We start from the raw sequence: 18940 nt of genomic DNA, 5'->3' as shown, positions 1-18940 counted from the left end.
TTCCTGACTGCTCCTTCATGACTCCCCTTTGCTTTGCATTGTTCTAGTTTTTGTATGTTTTTCTCCCCTCCACTTAGTGGACCCAAGAGTACATGAACTATTTATTCATCTTTCCTATCCTTCAATATCTTGATACTTCCAGCATGGTCTTTAAAAAAACAACAGGTACCGAATGAGTACTTGTTAAATAATAAATGGATGCATAATGGAGACAGTGGAGCCCAGAGTCTCTTTTCAATAAACACTTTTCTGTTGCACTAATTCCCTTTCTATGCTGAAATGTGGGCAGTGGAATGACCTGCATTTTAGGCCTTTTCTGACTTACGTATAGCTGTTTAAAGTTTTTAGAAAGTAAGCATTAGAGGAGATAATGGGAGAGGGTAAAGAATTATAAAACAAAGAAAGAGAAAATGTTGTTTATCAAATTCCTTTGGAGAGAGAATCTGCTGATGTAGAAGAAATACCATGATGACAGGTTTGGGGTAAGAAAGGAGGTACGGGGAGTAGATGTGAGACTCCCCAAAAACATATCAAGAAACAAAAGGTGGTCTCGAAGTTGCCTTTGGGGGGGTGGGTCCTAGGAACATAAGAGTGTTTGTTTCTGAATGTCAAGGTCCTTTGGGTATGTAAACTTGGGAGAGAGGCCTAAAAAGTAGGCTGAAGTGGAATATTTTCACTTAGCAAGGGGGCAGCAGCTGGAGCTCCCAAAGGATATCTTGGAAGCAGGAGGGAAGGCCGGTGCTTTTGGGAGAACATAATTAGCTAACAGGGTATCTTCAGTTACTTGTTCTAAGATGTGCAATGCACCTCCATCCTTGGTTTCCTTAGGGAAATTTCAGGCAAGTTTATATACCTTTCTTTCTGAGAAACCCAAAGGAGTGCTGAGCTCTACAGCCAAATAGACACAAAGGAAAAGACACCATGTCAGCAACCACGTAGGCAGCCAATAGCTGCCATGGGAATCATGCCCACAAACTGCGTCATGAGATCTGGAAGTGAGCAGGCATCCCCCTCCACGGCAGTGGCCCCAGGAACCAGCAGACTACGAACTCTGGAAATTCTGTCTCCAAGGCACTTGAGTGAAGAAATTGGGCCCCAGCAGGAGGAGCATGGTCTTAAAGCCAGTGCACTGGGCAAGGAGAGAGGAATCTATAATCCAATCCTAGATCTGCCCTGACTGTTGGTGACACAAACGGGAGGTGTATGGAGTTTGGAGAATTTTAAAGACTCCTATAAGTAGGAGACCCACGCAGATATAAGATTATTCAGCCCAGTTATCCAAGAAACTCCCCATATATCCTTCTGCGTAGATGTAGCACCAACAAGTACAGGAAGTGCCTCAGAGCCCTTGGCTTCTAGACCTGGGTTGAACATGGCGTGCCATGCAGAAAGGAGCTGACTAGTGAGCTACACCACATCTACATAACTCTGAAGTGATGCAAAATCGAACAGCGCTTTCTAGCTGACCCAAGTCTCAGCCTTTTGCAGTAACTAGAAATTATCACTTCTATATGCTTCAATTTCAGCACCTTCAAAATCGGGATAATACCATTTATTTTAGTGTACTTTATCTAGCAGTTTGAAGATAAATTTGAAAGAATGTAAAAAGGCTCTAAGATTCTGATAAGATGGATGCCTTTTAAATCCAAGATCATTACTAATAAGTATTTTTCCCTTCCCTTAACACCTCTGTAAAACCAGTGAGGAATAGTGAAAATTACCCTACTTTAAAATTGTGTGAAATTGCGAGAATGAGAGCCTAACCAATTTTCCTTCAAATTACCAAGATATTCAGAGGCAAAGCCCAGAATGCAAACTCTCTACCAGGCATCACTGGAGAATGGAATAATGAAAAACTCTGGATTAAGACAGACTTGGGTCCTAACTTTAGCCCATTGCCTAATTAGCTGTGTGACTTTGGTTCTATTTTGCAACTCTTCCAGGCTTCAGTTTCTTCACCTGTGAAATGGGCTCATGATACTAACCTACAGATGAAGGAAAAGCATGTGAGACAACCAGCAGGGTATCGGGGTGCCCAGTAAATGGTAACTCCTGGAACTGTGATCCTGTTCCTAAAGAAAGCCTTTTCTTATGCACGATTGAAAGGCAAGGGGTATCCTCGGGCAGCAATTGCAAAGAGGGGAACTCAAACCATTTCGTGACTTATTTTAAAACCAATTCATTTCAGGAAGAGATGTAAAACCCCCAAAATTCTGAAGTTAAGGAAGACAAAATATTAATATAGTCTTATAAGGAAAAAACATATTTGAAATGAAAATTCAAGGCCTGGCCACACATGATGACCGCTTTCCTTTGGTGCTTGTGAGTCAACTCATTTCTTCTTTGCTGTTTCTCATATATGCAGCCTTTACCTTGTGAAGAGAAACACAACTGCTCAAGTGGAAGTGACAGAAAAGATTAGTTGCTTTGTGTGAAAATAGGGGAAGGGAAAAGTGTTTTTTCTTAAATTTTTCAGTGAAAGACAATGTTCTCACAGAGATGGAGGGGTGCTTAAAAAAACAGGATAAAATATGATTCTTCGAGTCCCAATGTTATTTCTTTCACTTGTTATTTATGTTTGAAAATACACAAACTGAATATTGGGATCTAGATGGACCACAGCTTATGCAACACTCCATTTGTCTCAGCTATGCTAATACACACGCAGGGAGATAATCTATCAAGTTACTAATAAGCAGAGATTCAGATGCCAACACACAAATCCTTCTGAACATTTATATTCTATCAAGTTGGGAGTATTTCTAAAAGATGTATGTGTGCATAGTTTATCTAATAGACTGGAATTGCTCTTATTTCTGTTCTGCCAAATAAAGAGAAATTTCTCTGACTGTAAATGTGACTGCTTCAACTCTCAAACTGCAAATTTTCTGGGCATTTCCTTTTCACGCTCCCTGGCAGGTCTATCCACCATCAAATTCTCCAGGTTTGTCAAAGCCTTAGTAATAGCCCCAATTTACAAAGTGCCTGCCACTTGGCCAGAATTCGAGATAGAAAATCAAAATACAAACAAAAATAAGAGATTTTGAAAACAGGCAAGAATGTGGAAATGGCCACCATGTTTAGACCAACACTAAAATATGGCCTCGACTTCTAAAAAGTGCAGAAAGCAGTGAAATGTAGAAGGCACATTAAAATGAATAAGCAAGGGCACCAGTATGGCTCAGAGTTCTCAGATCTGACATGGGCATTTGGTACCTGGTTCACCCTACTAGCTGTGTGGCCTTGAGCAAGTCATTCATAATTTCCCAATTCATTAAATGCAAATAATACCCCCATTTTGGTATAGTTTCCACATTTCTGGAAATGTCTGGCAAAGAACCCGGGCTGAAGAAGGTACTTGATGCATGATGGTGTCCTCCCTTGAAGAGAGGCTGCAAACTCAACTGGCCTACAGGGCTCAGTGAGAAACGAAACTCCAAGAGGCTCCACGAGTGTCAGGATGTAGGACAACAGGGAGCGTAGCGGGAGTCTACGTGTTATTTGAGCACCTTCAATTCTGCTACAGAGGATGGACGAAGCTCATCAGAAGGGCTAAGCACTGCCAGTAAGTAAGCTAGCAGTTTACGGGATATAAGTAAATCTCAGAGAATGTGTCAGAACAGACAGCCAGTACTCAAGCAGCTTGCGAGACAAACAAATTCATAAGATATGCCAAGTAAGGACCTATAACCTATAGGGCATGTCAGAGAAAGGTAGAATAGATAAATATGAGGGAACAGATAAGAACATTACCTAGAGAAAGAAAGTCTTAGGTCATGATCATGCCTGCTCGGGGCCAACAGCTAATTCAGCCCCGCATGGAAGACCATTGGTGACAACAACCTGCTCCTATGCTGGCTCCACGTGTGCTCTACCTAAGAAGTGCAGGTGACAACCAGGGCTGTCCAGCAGGCCACTGGCCAGGCATGCTGCCACGGAGCAAGTGTGCACTGCCTCTGGGTGCCCTGTGTTTACTGAGGCCCCTTGCTCACATCTCTAGTCCTGATAAGCAGAGCGGGAGAGGCTGTGGTGGCAGAGAGAGACAGAGCAGGTGAACATGGTGTGATCCTGGGGTCAGAGAGTACACACCGCCCCCCTGCCGGTCCCACGCGCCATGCGCCCACCTGCCCCTCGTCCTCCTGCATCTGTGTGTGTGTGACTTAATAAACTGGGTGATCAGAGACTTCATTTGGTCTGTGAGCCTTTTTGTGCAGTGGGGACTTGGTGTGGACCATTCCCTCAGGTGATCTCCTCTGACTGGGAGCCATGAGGGCTGTGGCATGGCAGAGGGCACGGGAACTGTCCCAAGAGGAGCTACTGTTCAGCCCCAAGCTGGGCTGCCCTTTGGGACAGCGGTCTAGGGTTCTCACATTTTCTGATGTTTTACAGAAACTCGGGAAATTTGAATTTCCGTGTCAGATCTCCCAAGTTCGAAACGTTGACAACTCTTTGAACATTTTGAAATTCTGTTCAGGCAAAATAAAGCTCATCCTCCATGGCCACTGCCGGTTTGCTTCTGCTGCCTTCGTACTGCTGCACAACTCTGTCCGGCCCTGGCGCCGAGGGCCCTGTCACGTGGCCCTTGGGTTGTAAGAGCAAGATGCCCGCTGCCGTGTCTCACCTTCTGGGGCTCCCTGCTTATGGAGGGCCCAGCAGACCTGAGGGCCCTCGCACTAGGTGTCTCCTCAACTCCAGAACAGCGACGACTGAACCCAGAAGGGGGGTCACGTACCTAAGCTCACGTGACAAAAGAAAATGGACTCCTGAGCGGGGCGCTCAGGCGTTACTCGACGCTGGCTACAAGCCTGTGCTAGACAGCTTCCTCAAGGCGACACCGCCCCGCTCTCAGGCCTCTCTTGTTTCCTCTGCCTCTCCTCTCCTTCTCAGGCCACTGACCACGAGTCAGAACAAAATGAGGCACATCTGGGGGCAAGAGTTGGTGACTGTTCCTGTGGTACCTTTGACCAAAATCAGACGACTGAAATGAGGAACGGTTTTGTTTTGGACGTCATGTGTTCGAGGTAAAGCGTGTACTCCTGTGCTCCTTTGGTCTACAAGTGGACCAAAATGATTCTGCACAGAAGGGCCTATCTCCTGCCACCACTTGAAGAAAGGCAGGGGCCTGTCTTTTCCTGAACAGCCTGTGGGGGAGGAGGTATGACTAGGGCACCAGAGGGCTCCTTATAAGAGAAGACTCCAGAACACGTGCTTCCTGAGCAAGGGGCTGGAGTGCCCAGGTGCCCAGAATAATGTCCAGGGGGTGGACAGTGGGCAGAGGGCTACCCCTCTGTGCAGAACAAAACTGAACTCCTCTGTGGGTGCTGGAGACCGTCAGAGCTGGGATGTGTGCGTGCTGGCGTGCGGGAGGGTGGAGTGGGGACGTCGGAAGGGAGGCAGGAGTCACTGGCTTTCTTGCACACAGACACAGTCCAGGAGCTTGATTTGCCTGTCCTTGCCCTGGACGATGAGAGAGGCAGCCACGTCGTGAGGAAACCAGCGGGTGGGATGGCTGATCAATGACTGAATCCACAGGCACAGTCAGAGCATGGGGAGCCTGTAGGGGGCTGTGTACAAAGGGCACATGGTCACATATTCCCAAAGCTCTACCCAGGCTCTGACCAGTGAGAGCACCTGGTGGCGGACTTGTGTGGGTCATACTGTTGAGTGATATCTCCTGGGTGATCATTACCAGTCAGGGCCTGTGGGAGGTCCGGGGACCCAGTGATAAGGGCCCAAGGGCTTACGTCTCCAGAGAAGACCAGCTATAAACATGAGAGTGACTGGAAGAAAACCATGTGACTGTGGGCTGTGACACCTGCTCCGAAGGGAGGAAACCGGGTGACAGGACAGAGGATGGGTGGGGGGAGGAGCTACTACAGAAGTCACCACTCTAGGAAGGAGGCAGGAAGACAATCTCCTGGTAAGATCACCTACAGTTTTTACAGAAATAAAAATTCTCAGGAGAGAAAATATTTAAAAAATACACCAGTGTTAGCTTCTTTCCTTATACTAAAATATTAATATGTAAGCTAAAGGGCAGAGAATTGAAAACAATGCTGGAAACATCAGCTTATTTCTAGAACATAAGAGTATGCCAGCCTCCGTTGGACTTAACCACAGATTTCCCAGGCCGGTGTTTTGTATCCTGCTAAAATGTAATTTAAAAATTAAATTATCTCCACTCTGGTCCTGGCTAACTGAAAATGGCAACTATAATGCAGTTGTAATTGATTTCTTGTATCAATCACGGACGAGCATGTGAAGCCGGAGTGTTAGGATGACTGCTGTAGTCCAGTCAGTGGTATAACCTGTGCCGGCTGCGATTCAGGGCCAGCGTGTCTCGTGACAGGTACCTTCTGCCAGCCAGCAGGTGAAACTCAGTGATACTGGGCACAGAATGAGAGGAGCCAGACTGGCACACCCTCTGCCCCTCTGCCTGCCTCTGACAGCAGTCGGCAGGACAGACACCTCTTGGAGAGAACGTGGACACAGCCGCAGAAGGACATGTTACTGCGACCTGCTGGAAGGGATCACTGCAAGGGCCATGGGAAATGATGGCCTCACTCCAGGGTTCCCAGGCACGTGTCCTTCAAGGATCAGTAAAATAAGGGGGTGGAAGATGGAGGGAGTGCATCATGGAGATGACAACCTTCTGTATCGTCAAATAAGGACATTAAGACAGACACCATTCCACAAACTGTCATATACCCATATAGCGGGATGCTATTTAGCAATAAAAAGAAACAAATTACTGTTATATTCAACTATGTGGATGAATCTCCGAAGCATCAGGCTACATGGAAGCAGCCAGACACAAAGGAGTAAGTGCTGCCCTGTCCCATTTACACAGCATGCTAGAGCAGACACAACTAATATGTCGTTACAGAAAGCAGCTCACAGCTCGCCTAGAGGCTGGGCAGGGGCGCGGACTGTAAAGGGGCACAAGAAACTTTCTGGACTGACTGAAAAGTCTGAAGTCTTGATGGGGTGCTGGTTACATGGGTGTATACATGTCAAAACTCATCAAGGTACACTTAAAATGTGTGCATTTCACTGTATGTAAATATGTTATGCCTTAACAAAGTTGATTGAAAAAATTAAATGTGACCAAAAAACAAAACCCTATGTATCTATTCTCATAGTTACTTCATAAAAGAAAGTTGTTTTTAATCCCTGAATAAAGAAGATACAAAAAGACAGTCCTTTTGAATTAAGTATTAAATTTTAGCTTAATGAAAAACACGATTTTTTTCATTCTAAAGCCCAGCAATGGGAACCTCCATGGGACTGACCAGGGATCAGAAGATGAGCATTTGAGAACCACTGTTGTCTCCCTTCCTCCCCCATATCCCACTCCCTGTACCTGACCTCAAATGTACCTTAACCAGGCTCACGACTATTCATTCAGCAATGAACAATACAACTAGAGCTACCCGATTGGGGATTACAGGAAAAAGGCATGACTTAAATAACTAAGGAATTTTATCTCAGGAAAGGCCCGCAGAAAAGGGCAGGAGGCAGAGGGAACAGGAAGGGTGAAGGAGAAGTGGAGAGAACTCTGGGCAGCTACACCCCTGAGTGCCTCTTCCCAGTCCCCTCTCTGGGGCCTGCAAATTCAGCTCATGAAGACTTGCACCCAGGGGGCCCTGTGTGTTCATGGGTCAGCTTGGCCTCTTAAATGAACTGGCAGCAACCACCAGCAAGTTATACAGTCAACAGGGGTCTAATACCAGGCATCAAGACCCTTCCCTGCTGGTCACAGAGCCTTGCCAGGTGCACTCAGGACCCCAAGAGACCTTTAAGACCACCATGGGGGAAAGGTACAAAAAAGAAATTAATTTTTATTTAAAAAAGAAGCAGCAAAGATTTTTATGAAGTTTAAAGTGTAATAGTATAAAATATCTATATAAATTAACATCAGATTTTCCTTCAAAGAAGGTCTAAAACTAAATAGACTTTTAAAAAAATAATACTTTTTACCTTAGCCACCTTAAATCCACTGGTTCACCAAGAAAAGATTTTAGTAGTAGCCAAACTGTTATCATAAGTGTGACTGTATGTTCTAGAAAACATTGCCAATGCATCAGATAGTCAGATAATGGATGGAAAAGTTGTCATACTTAATTGTTTTTAAAGATTTATTCGTTTTTTTTGGGGGGGAGAGCAAGTGCAGGGGGGAGGGACAGAGGGAAAGGGAGAGAGAGTCCCAAGCAGACTCCACACTAAACGTGGATCCTGACCTGGGGCTTAATCTCATGACCCTGAGATCATGACCTGAGCTGAAACCGAGAGTTGGTCGCTTAACCATTGAGCCACCCAGGTGCCCCCATACTTAGTTTTAAAATTCAAGAATGTTGAGGGGGGAATGAACAATCAAAATGAAAAAAAAAAATCCAAAATTCTCCAAGACACAACTGTACATCGAAAGTCATTAGGATTCCAAGGGTAAAATCTCACTCAGTCCCTATGCCTTTTAAAAATTTACTTATTTTTTTAATGGGACATCTGGGTGGCTTAATCAGTTGAGTATCCAACTCTTGATTTCGGCTCAGGACGTGATCTCAGGGTTGTGGGATCGAGCTCTGCGTCTGACTCCTTGCTGAGCATGGAGTCTGCTTGTCCCTCTCCCTTCCCCCTTCCCGTTCTTGCTCTTTCTCTCCCTCTCTCAAATAAATAAAATCTTTAAAAAATTTACTTTTTTTTCTAAAAACAAACACTTACCCAGCACTTAGGAAGTGGCAGACACCATTCTAAGCACTTTATACACCTAAATTCATACACTGCTCACACCAACCCAACCAGGTAGGTGTCTTTGTCCCTATTCTACATTAGTCTCTTGTGGACATTAACTGGCAGAGCCTGGAAAGGACATTGGCACACCCCAATAGCTATGTGTTTGCTGGGGCATGGCCATTTTTGTTTTGTTCAAGAGAGGGACTGTACATTTGGGTCATGTTTGTTTCTAGTATTGAGGCCCTGAGACTTCTGTGACTGAGTATCCCCAGGAGAATGTGAGATGCTCAGCACACCTACCTGTGAATGCGTCTGGTGCCCCATCCTACACAGAGAACTGGGGATTCTCCAGGCAAATGCTCACAGGTCATTCCTGGTGCTGATTACAGCACCTGGGATAAGTACAAAAAGGAAGCAAAACAATGACATGCTTTCAGAACTTGGCTTTGATACCTTCAAAGAAAGCTGAACCCTTTGGTTTGGGATTTTATATATTCTGAGGTGAAAGCAGAGATTCTGAAAGGTCGCACATGATTTTCTGTATTTGGGTTCTCTAACTTGCCTTCACAGTAGCATCTTCACAATTTTGGCTAGATCTGATACGGCCTGAACTATTATTTACTTGCAATTTTTATTTAAATCAACTCAGCTTTTGTTCTAATTCTTTTCTTTTTTTGGTTCTTGAAGTATAATTGACATACAACAATATATTAGTTTCAGGTGTATAATGCATATTATGAAATGATCACCTCCTAAGTCTTGTGAATCTCCGTCACCACACAGGAATGGTTACATTTTTTTTTTCTTATGATGAGAACTTTTAAGATTTACTCTCTGTGACCCCGAGGGTAAACATTATATGTTAAAAAAATGAAAAAAGAAGATAGTAGGAAGGGACAAATGAAGGGGGGGAATCGGAGGGGGAGATGAACCATGAGAGACTACAGACTCTGAGAAACAAACTCAGGGTTCTAGAGGGGAGGGGGGTGGGGGGATGGGTTAGCCTGGTGATGGGTATTAAAGAGGGCACGTACTGCATGGAGCACTGGGTGTTATATGCAAACAATGAATCATGGAACACTACATCTAAAACTAATGATGTAATGTATGGTGATTAACATAACATAATAAAATTAAAAAGGAAAGAAAAAAAGAAAGGAAGGAAGGAAGAGAAAGAAAGAAAGAAAGAAAAGGAAAGAACAGAAAAGAAAGGGAAAGAGATTATAAGGAATTGGCGGGGTGTGCCAGTGGCTCAGTTGGTTAAGTATCTGCCTTCGGCTCAGGTCATGATCTCAGGGTCCTGGAATCAAACCCTACTTCCGGCTCCCTGCTAAGGGGGGAATCTGCTTCTCCTTCTCCCTCTGCCCCTCCTCTCTGCTCCTGTGCACTCTCTCCCTCTTTCTCTCTCTCAAATAAATAAAACTTAAAAAAAAAATTTTACTCTCTTAGCAACTTTCAAATAGACAGCATTATTAACTATAATCATGATCTGTACATGACATCCCCAGGACTTATTTTATAATTTTTGACCATCTGCACCCATTTTACCTACCCCTACCCCATCTCTGGCAGTCACCAATCTGTTGTCTGTATCTGTGACATTGGTTTGTTTTTCAGGTTCCACATATAAGTGAGATCATACTATAGCAATTAAGTATCCTCTTTATCCATGTCTTATCTTTTATGCATGAAATCAATTTAATAGTTATATTTTATTAACACACTTATCAGTTAAAATAAAATATATCTTGGGACGCCTGGGTGGCTCAGTCAGTTAAGTGGCCAACTCTTGGTTTTGGTTCAGGTCATGATCTCAGGGTCGTGAGACAGAGCCCCAATACAGGCTCTGCACTCAGCAGGGAATCTGCTTGAGATTCTCTCCATTTCCCTCTGCCCCTCCCCATGCTCTCTTTTTCTCTCAAATAAATCTTTTTAAAAATTAAAAAAAAAAAAATATATATATATATGCATCAACAAAAATCACTGCATGTCCTCCAGTGCTGTGAGTTCTCGGTTTAGGAGAATTCAAATTCTGAGCTGATAAAAGCCAGTCTTCACCCTCTAATTAAAAATATGGGATTGGGGTGCCTGGGTGGCTCAGTCGGTTAAGCGACTGCCTTCGGCTCAGGTCATGATCCTGGAGTCCCAGGATTGAGCCCACATCAGGCTCCCCGCTCAGCGGGGAGTCTGCTTCTCCCTCTGACCCTCCCCCCTCTCATGCTCTCTCTCTCTCATTCTCTCTCTCTCAAATAAATAAATAAAATCTTTTTAAAAATATGGGATTAAAACATATACCTTCAGAAATTATTTTGATATATGTGTACGTATCAATATAACATGTATGTACAAAGGGAGCTACACACACACACACACACACATACAATTTCAAATGACTGAGAAAAGAAATTGAGCAGGAATTAGGCATTAAGTCAGGGGCAGTGAGAAGTACCGGATCATGGACATGGCATAACATTTGAATAAGAAACCACACAATCTGGCCAGTAAAGTTCAAAACACCACCAACACCACCCAGACATCATGTACTCTCAACAGGAACCTCAAATATATAAATTAATGCCTAAGTTTAAAAAATAAAAAGGAAAAAGTATATAGAAATAAGAATCTAAAAGCTTGATTAATTATAAGATGCATTTGCACTGTTTCTCCTGGAAGACTGGAAAAGACACACATGCCTAAAGGGAGAGGTTGATCCCAAGCACCCAGTAGCATGGTCGGGGGCCAGGGTTGGGGGTGGGGTGGGGAGGGCTGGCTTCAGGCTCCCTCCACTCTCCCACCCCACAGCAGCTCCACACTGGTCCACTTTCTGCAGTACCCTTCCTCATAAATAATCTGCTGAACAAACGTCTCTGCTGAGAAATTGGAAATCACTGGTGTGATCCAATTTCCCCATTCTACCAGTGAGAAAACTGAGGATCAGAGAAGGTAAAGACTCATGGTCACTCAACAAAGTGCAGCAGAATTAGAACCTGAAGACCTCAGTGTCCAAACTCCCCATCTGAGGTTCACTTCCAAGAACACCCTCATGCAGCTGCAGACTGTGACCCTAGTGGATGTCATTACATCAACAACCTCAACTATGCTTGAAAATGAAGAAATGTGACTCATCATTAATTCCTTGAGGAGGGGAGAGCATCCAGCAATATTTAATGAAGTGTTATGAGTCAATGGAACTAAATTAGGAATCAGATGGAAGTTATTATTTCAGAAAGAATGACGTAAGGAAGCAGACACATCTCTTCCTGAAAAGTTGTATAAATCAAATAATGCCTAAAACAGATTAGGGAAACCTTCCTAAATTAATAATAATAGAAACAACAATAAAAACAGCAGTAGTAATAAAAGCAATAGCTTTTATTACTTATTATTATATAACTTATTATTATATACCAGGTACTAGACTCAACACTTTATGTGAGCTGATATCCTTATAACATAAACATTATTATTCCCATTTTTATAGATAAGAAAATCGAGCTTAAGCCCAGGGATAGGGTGACTGACTGTCCTGGTTCATCTGGCACCAAATGGTTTTCCAGGGGTGGAACTTCCAATACCTACAGCAAAAACTCCTGGATAACCTGGAAGGGCTGGTCACCCTACCTGTCGGGTTGGTAAGTGACAAGAACTTTCTTCCATGTCTGCCTGACTCCCCAACCACCACCACCTTCTATGGGATAATTTCTCTCCATGTGCTACAGTCTAGACTTGCACAGACCAGTTTAAAGGAGGGCATGACTAATATGTTACAAAACAAGACGTTCACATGTAGCTTCATCTCCTTTTATTAAAAAAAAAAAAAAAAAAAAGGTAGAGAAAGCCCTGGGAGCCTCGAGCCTCCATTCCTCCAGAAGAGTAAAGAAGGGGCACTTACCTTGATCTCAAACTCGAAGTGCTCGTCCTTCCCTTGCCCACACAGCACATAGCGTGGAATACTAATTTTAATTGGGTCCTTCAGGTCGTCTGGATTTGCTCCCAAAGAGCGAGAAACCATCCGCTATCAAAGACACATCAGATAGGGAGAACAAAGAGAAACCGAATCACTCCTCAGCAAATACCCTGCTTGGGCAGGCAGGAGAAAATGTGTTTCAAGCAGAGAAGAGAACATCAAATTAGTGGAGTTTATTTAGAAAAATGATGGCTTCCTTTGAAAGAGGAATGTTAAGTCTCTCTCATCACAAAAGACCATTTCTTTAGGTATACTATTTCAAGAAATTAGGGTAAAAGCACTTCAAAATGTTGTTTGGCTTTGAAGTTCCTTCCAATTTATAAGAACAAGTGAAAAAAGAGACAGATTACATATCCCAACTTTTAAAAAAAAAATCAATGTAAACCAGATTCCTTTCTGAAAAGTCTTGATCATCTGAGAAACTTCTTTTTTCTTCAGAGACTATCAGATTGCTGTACATAAAGCTCCAAAACCTCGAGACTTTATTCAAATTTACTTCATTTTTAACTTCTAGGCATTTTTATAAGCCAGTGTAGTACAGAAAGCTCTTTAAACCACAATTAAAATAAATACCAAGTATTTTCTTTAGGCTTCATTTGATTAGTAATCAACCTGGCTCTGACAAATATTTATGGTTTGGATGGTGGGAAGCCAGAGGGGTTTGAGAAGGAATCATTATGAAAAAAATAAATCTTCAAAATGAGTTCTCTTGAGTATAAATGGGTGGAAATCTCTGAACAATCCTTATCATTTGCACTAACCTGGGGCTTTAGACAACACAAGAAAATATGTTTTTAAAGCAGTAGCAGTAATAAAATAATTATAGTTAGCATTTATTGAATACTTACTATATACCAAGAACTGTGCTAAACAGTTTATATGCATCATTTCATTTAATACTCACGATCCCCCATGAGGTATTAACCATTACTGAACCCTATTTATCAGATGAGGGGCCCCAGGCCGAGAGTCAAGATAATATGAAAGAGGCAGGTAGCAGAGCTAGGATTCGAACTCAGGCTAACCTAGTGCCCACCTGTGCACCATGATGCCTGCCAGCCCACCTCCATCGACTGTAACACTGCCATCAGGAAATTTTTAAATAATTTCATCCATCTGAGATAGAGCCAGCTAATGGACATTTCAACATACACAGAATTTAAGAAGATGGAAAATCCATGATTCCACAGTGATTCCATTCCTATTTGACTAAAAAAAGCACTGGGCAAAATGTGGTCCTGGATCCTGAGCCAGGTGTAACGTGGAAGCTCGGATTTCTGGATGACACAGAGGTGTAGAATCTGTCTCAGATTACTGCTTTTGTCTAGAGGACACTGTAAATATTTTGGCCCTGCTTGGAAGTTAACAAAGCCTTTTAGAGCATCTAATTTTTCCCTGCATGGCCAGTCACCCAAAACAAGAACCATTAATTTTATCGAAATGGTACACCAATTTAGCTGTCCCTGATGTCAAAAACCACAGTGGAAATTCTTTAAAAAAGAGTTTCTCGATATGTGCACTGCCAAAAGACCTTTCAATTCACTGACAGTATGTTTCCAAATTACTGTAAAGGTGGACATTTCCTGAAACATGGACTATGTTTGATCTATTTGAAGAGTGAGAAGGAAGAGAAATAATCTAGTAGTTTTAATGATTTTCAAAGAGCACATTTACTGTTAAGAAATGTCTCTGACCATAGCTGAGCCATGAAGTTCTTGCTCTGCTGCCTAAGCCCCGAAATCTTCTATGCCATACTTAATAACTATATTTTTAAGTAGGAACAGAATTTCTTCTCCAGATCTGCCACAATCACTTGGGAAATCCACTTGTTGCAGTGTGTGTGAGTTTGAAGCTTAAAGTTGGCAGCAGTGGGAAAACCCGCTCAGCAGAGGGGAATGCTGCTCTCAGGAACTGAAGCAACAACAAGCAACCGATGATACTAGTTGAGAAATAAAGACCCACGCACCCTACCTTAGAAGGAACCTTGCTCTCCCTACCAGTTAGACCCAAAGGCCAAAACCACAGCTCATTTGATGAGGAGCTCTCTCTATCCTAAAAGCCTAGAATGAGGAAAAGGAAGAAGGAAGAAGGTAATCAAATTCACTAGGAAGAGTGTATTATCATGTGTATTATGGGTTCTTAAAAAGATGTGGATAATAGCATCAAGCATAAATACTCGGTACTGAAACTCAACCATAATGAGCATCCCTGAAGCAATCACCTGGGATCCCATAGGTATTCACTTCAAAGATTCGGAGAGCGGAAAGAGAAGACCTTTCTTCTCTTTCTCTAAGAGAATCAAATCCTAGCATAAGGACTTGGTCTCAGCCTAACAGTCACCCGCCCACCCTCTCTGCACTTCAGTCTCATGTCTATGGAAATGGGCATAGTATTTAGCAAATCCCATCTATACAGCAGGAACCCAACTGTGAACATGACAGTGTCCTGCCCTGTGGGACTTCTGTTTAGAGGCAGACTGACAAGTAAACTTGTAATTCCAGCAGGATTAGAAAACTGTGATGGCGGTTTATAGCATCATTATTTACAATAGCCAAGCTATGGAAGCAGGCCAAGTGTCCAACGATTAATGAATGGATAAAGAAGATATGATATATGTACACAATGGAATATTACTCAGCCATAAAAAAGAACAAAATCTTGCCATTTGCAACAACATGGATGGAGCTAGAGAATATTATGCTAAGTGAAATAAGTCAAAGAAAGACATATATGTTACGATTTCACTCCTATGTGGAATTTAAGAAACAAAACAAATAAGGAAAAGGAAAAGAATGAGACAGACAGACAGACAAAGCAAGAAACAGATTCTTAATTATAGAGAACAATCTAATGGTTACCAGAGGGGAGGTGTGAGGGGGGAAGGATGAACTAAGGTAATGGGGATTAAGGGAGTGCACTTGTCATGATGAGCACCAGGAAATATATGGAACTGTTGAATTACTATATTGTACACCTGAAATAAAAATAATGCTGGATGTTAACTAACTGGAATTAAAATAAAAATTTAAATAAGAAAAGAAAATTGTGATGGGGGCACCGAGTAAGCAAAACTATGAATATACACATGGCTATCTAAAGGCCATGACTTTTACTGAGGAAGAGCTGCAGCCAAAACTATCCAGGTATATTATTAACTAAGCAAGAGTGACTTAATTTTAACTTTCTAAGAGCCTTTTCTTATAGGCACCCTTTGGGTATACAATCAAACATTGGTATCTTTTACTGATCACCCACCATGTGCTATGCACAAGGCTAGATCCTGGGAATACAAAATAAAATAACTTCTACAAAGTCTCTGTAATTTCTAAGACCTTTAGTTTTTCTCAACTGCATCAAATTTTGAAAAAGATTTGGTTTTTCCACTCCAGATGGATTACATTCTAAAGTTAGCCAACTTAGCTTTCTCTTTTTATAAGTCAACATTCTAAGTGGGATAAGACTGAAAGTGATGGTCTGGTTACTACATAGACATTTTAAGACTGGAAAGTTCTCTATTTCTAAGAATTTTATAATTGTGAAATCAATCCCTAGTAAAAGGAAAGTTGCTTAAAGCTCGGGCTCACTGATCCATTAAAGAAAAAAAAGCCCTGCCTTTGATAATTTACAAATTTGGGTAAATGGGTAGGAACCCATTCTCTGGGAGGAACTGGATCTTGTAAGGTTTATGTCGTTCACCTAAATCTTATAATGCTTATGTCACTCGCCTAAATGTTATGTCACTCACCTAAATCAGGTCGTGATCCCAGGACCCTGGCATCAAGCCCCTCACTGGGTTCTCTGCTCAGCAGGAAGCCTGCTTCTCCCTCTGCCTATCCCCTTGCTCGTGCTCTCTCTCAAATAAATAAAATCTTTTTTTAAATTTTTTTTTATTGTTATGTTAATCCCCATACATTACATCATTAGTTTTAGATGTAGTGTTCCATGATTCATTGTTTGTGCATAACACCCAGTGCTCCATGCAGAACGTGCCCTCCTCAATACCCATCACCAGGCTAACCCATCCTCCCACCCCCCTAGAACCCTCAGTTTGTTTTTCAGAGTCCATCGTCTCTCATGGTTCGTCTACCCCTCCGATTTCCCCCCCTTCACTCACACATATATTGCATTATTTGTTTCAGAGGTACAAATCTGAGATTCAACAGTCTTGCACAATTCACAGCGCTTACCAGAGCACATACCCTCCCCAGTGTCTATCACCCAGTCACCCCATCCCTCCCACCCCACCCCCCACTCCAGCAACCCTCAGTTTGTTTCCTGAGATTAAGAATTCCTCATATCAGTGAGGTCATATGATACATGTCTTTCTCTGTTTGACTTTAAATAAGTAAAATCTTTAAAAAAAAAAAAAAAAGAGCCACTGCCCCAATCACATGATCAGACAGTGAAGTTTAACTGCATCCTGTGTTGAGAAGACAGATACTTCTTTCTCCATTATTTAATAGCATGTTGGGGCTAGAAATATTGTTACCACCCATAGGCACAGTTTACTTCAATCTCAAAGATTTCAGAGTAACTAAATATTAATGAGTGTAGAGAAATGTACAACTGCAGAAATGATTAACTGAAAAATAAGCTAGGGATCTGAAGACATTTGAGTTTTATCTATGCATAGATGAACAGAGAGACAAATCAAACGAGTATGTGTTTCCATCAAACCACTGCTGCAGTGTAATTTTTAGGAACTACTTTTTGAAGTCAACGTCATGAGGAATGTAGAATTCTCAGGACACAGTGTGAAAGATTCCTGACATTCTCCTAAACTACGTTTATGTTGGAGAGGAAGGAGAACTAACATAAATGTCTCCTAAATTTATTTTTTATTTGAATGTAGCTATATTTTGAATATCTTGAGTTTCATGCTAGACAAATAAACGTGTGCTGTATCATATTATATCCTATTATTTAAGGGAGCTTTTAAATTTCTATGGAACTATTTATTTTGGAATCAGTCCCAGTTTCTCCACATGTGGCAAAGAAGATGCTTAGACTTGGAAGGAAAGTTGGTCATACATCATATGAGGAGGTAAAGAAACATGAAAGGCTGGATGCACATCTTACAGCAGATCTGGATAAATATGGAGGACATTTCAAGGAACTTTAAATGACTTGCAGAGTGGATCTATTTAGAAATGAAAGGTCAAGCAAAAGTACATAATGAGTAACTTGGGTTATATTTCTCTAAATAAGAAATATCATCTTTTAAAATAAGATACAGAAAAATATTTTTCTGGTAGTTTTTAATGAAATAATGTCTTGTGTCAACAAATATGCTATTTTTCCATTGTTGAGGAAACACTATAGTTGGATCCTTAGCCAAAAAAAGCAGGCAGAACACAGGCTACATTTTTAATATTCAGATTAGAATCTTCCCTTCCTACTCAGGCTGTCTCCTTCAAAAGGGACAAATTAAGGAAATTAATAGGAAGTGGCATTAACATCCACTTGGATCAATGTCGGCACCACAGAGGGCACAGAATGGACCAATTCTACAGGGAGTCATCAACATTTCCCCTAAATACTCTAATTATGTACCAGATGGTGGAATTCAGTGTATGCTCTGACTAGGACAAGGTCAGACCTAAGGACTGCCGTTTGATCTCCGAGAGCCAAATATCCAAGGTTTGCTTCTCAAATACAGGCTGGGTTTTTATCAGCTTTAATGCAATTACCAATTCTCCTTTCTCTGTTCCCAGCATAGCTCATATTTCGATCCCCTCCTTTTTTTCCACCACACAGGCCATACTGATAGTTCTAGTTAGAGCTAGGATATATCAAGGACCTCCTATGCCCCAGCAGTTTGAAAACAAGGGTCTGGGGCAGATGATGAGGATCAGTTCCATGTTTAGGTATGAGCCATGTTATAAGAAGCAGAGAATAAAGATACCTTGTATGAGCAAGTGTAAATTATGAATAAAGTCAAGAGTCAAGACATGTTTATATTCATCTCCAGAAGGTGATACCTGCCTCTGCTGTGAGGGGACCTTGTGCTAATGCCACATCATCTCTGAAAGCTGAGTACACAGAGCTGAAGTGGAGTTTGCTAAGAGAGGTAGTCACACATACTACAGGCGTCCCCTGACCATGCCTGTCACAACAGCCAGGCATGAAGACACAACACTAACCTGATCTCATTTTAAAGTGAGGTGAGTTAAAAATACTTCCAAGGGGAAACAGAAATAAGGGTTTTCAAATAAAGGAGTATTTCTTTAATTTTGATAT

General features: G+C 42.0%; 1 protein-coding gene across 5 annotated transcripts in view; it reads right to left on the bottom strand.

Moving 5' to 3' along the window:
* Nucleotides 1-18940, bottom strand: part of KIF16B (kinesin family member 16B) — a 296531-nt gene that overhangs the window by 70102 nt on the left and 207489 nt on the right. For 4 of the 5 annotated variants that reach the window (XM_045885380.2, XM_064572797.1, XM_045885381.2 and 1 more), the window contains one exon: nucleotides 12626-12748. The exons of the other annotated variant lie outside the window; for it this stretch is intronic. In XM_045885380.2, coding sequence (XP_045741336.1) covers nucleotides 12626-12748 — 123 coding nt within the window. The remainder of the gene's footprint in view (nucleotides 1-12625; nucleotides 12749-18940) is intronic. 5 annotated transcript variants of the gene reach the window in all.

The sequence above is a fragment of the Mirounga angustirostris genome, unplaced genomic scaffold (assembly GCF_029215605.1).
Source record: "Mirounga angustirostris isolate CCGP_5_RB_7025 unplaced genomic scaffold, mMirAng1.0.hap1 SCAF_10, whole genome shotgun sequence".
In the NCBI taxonomy this organism is placed as follows: domain Eukaryota; kingdom Metazoa; phylum Chordata; class Mammalia; order Carnivora; family Phocidae; genus Mirounga; species Mirounga angustirostris.
The sequence above is the reverse complement of the archived record's forward strand: the minus strand, read 5'-3'. Positions and strand labels throughout refer to the sequence as shown.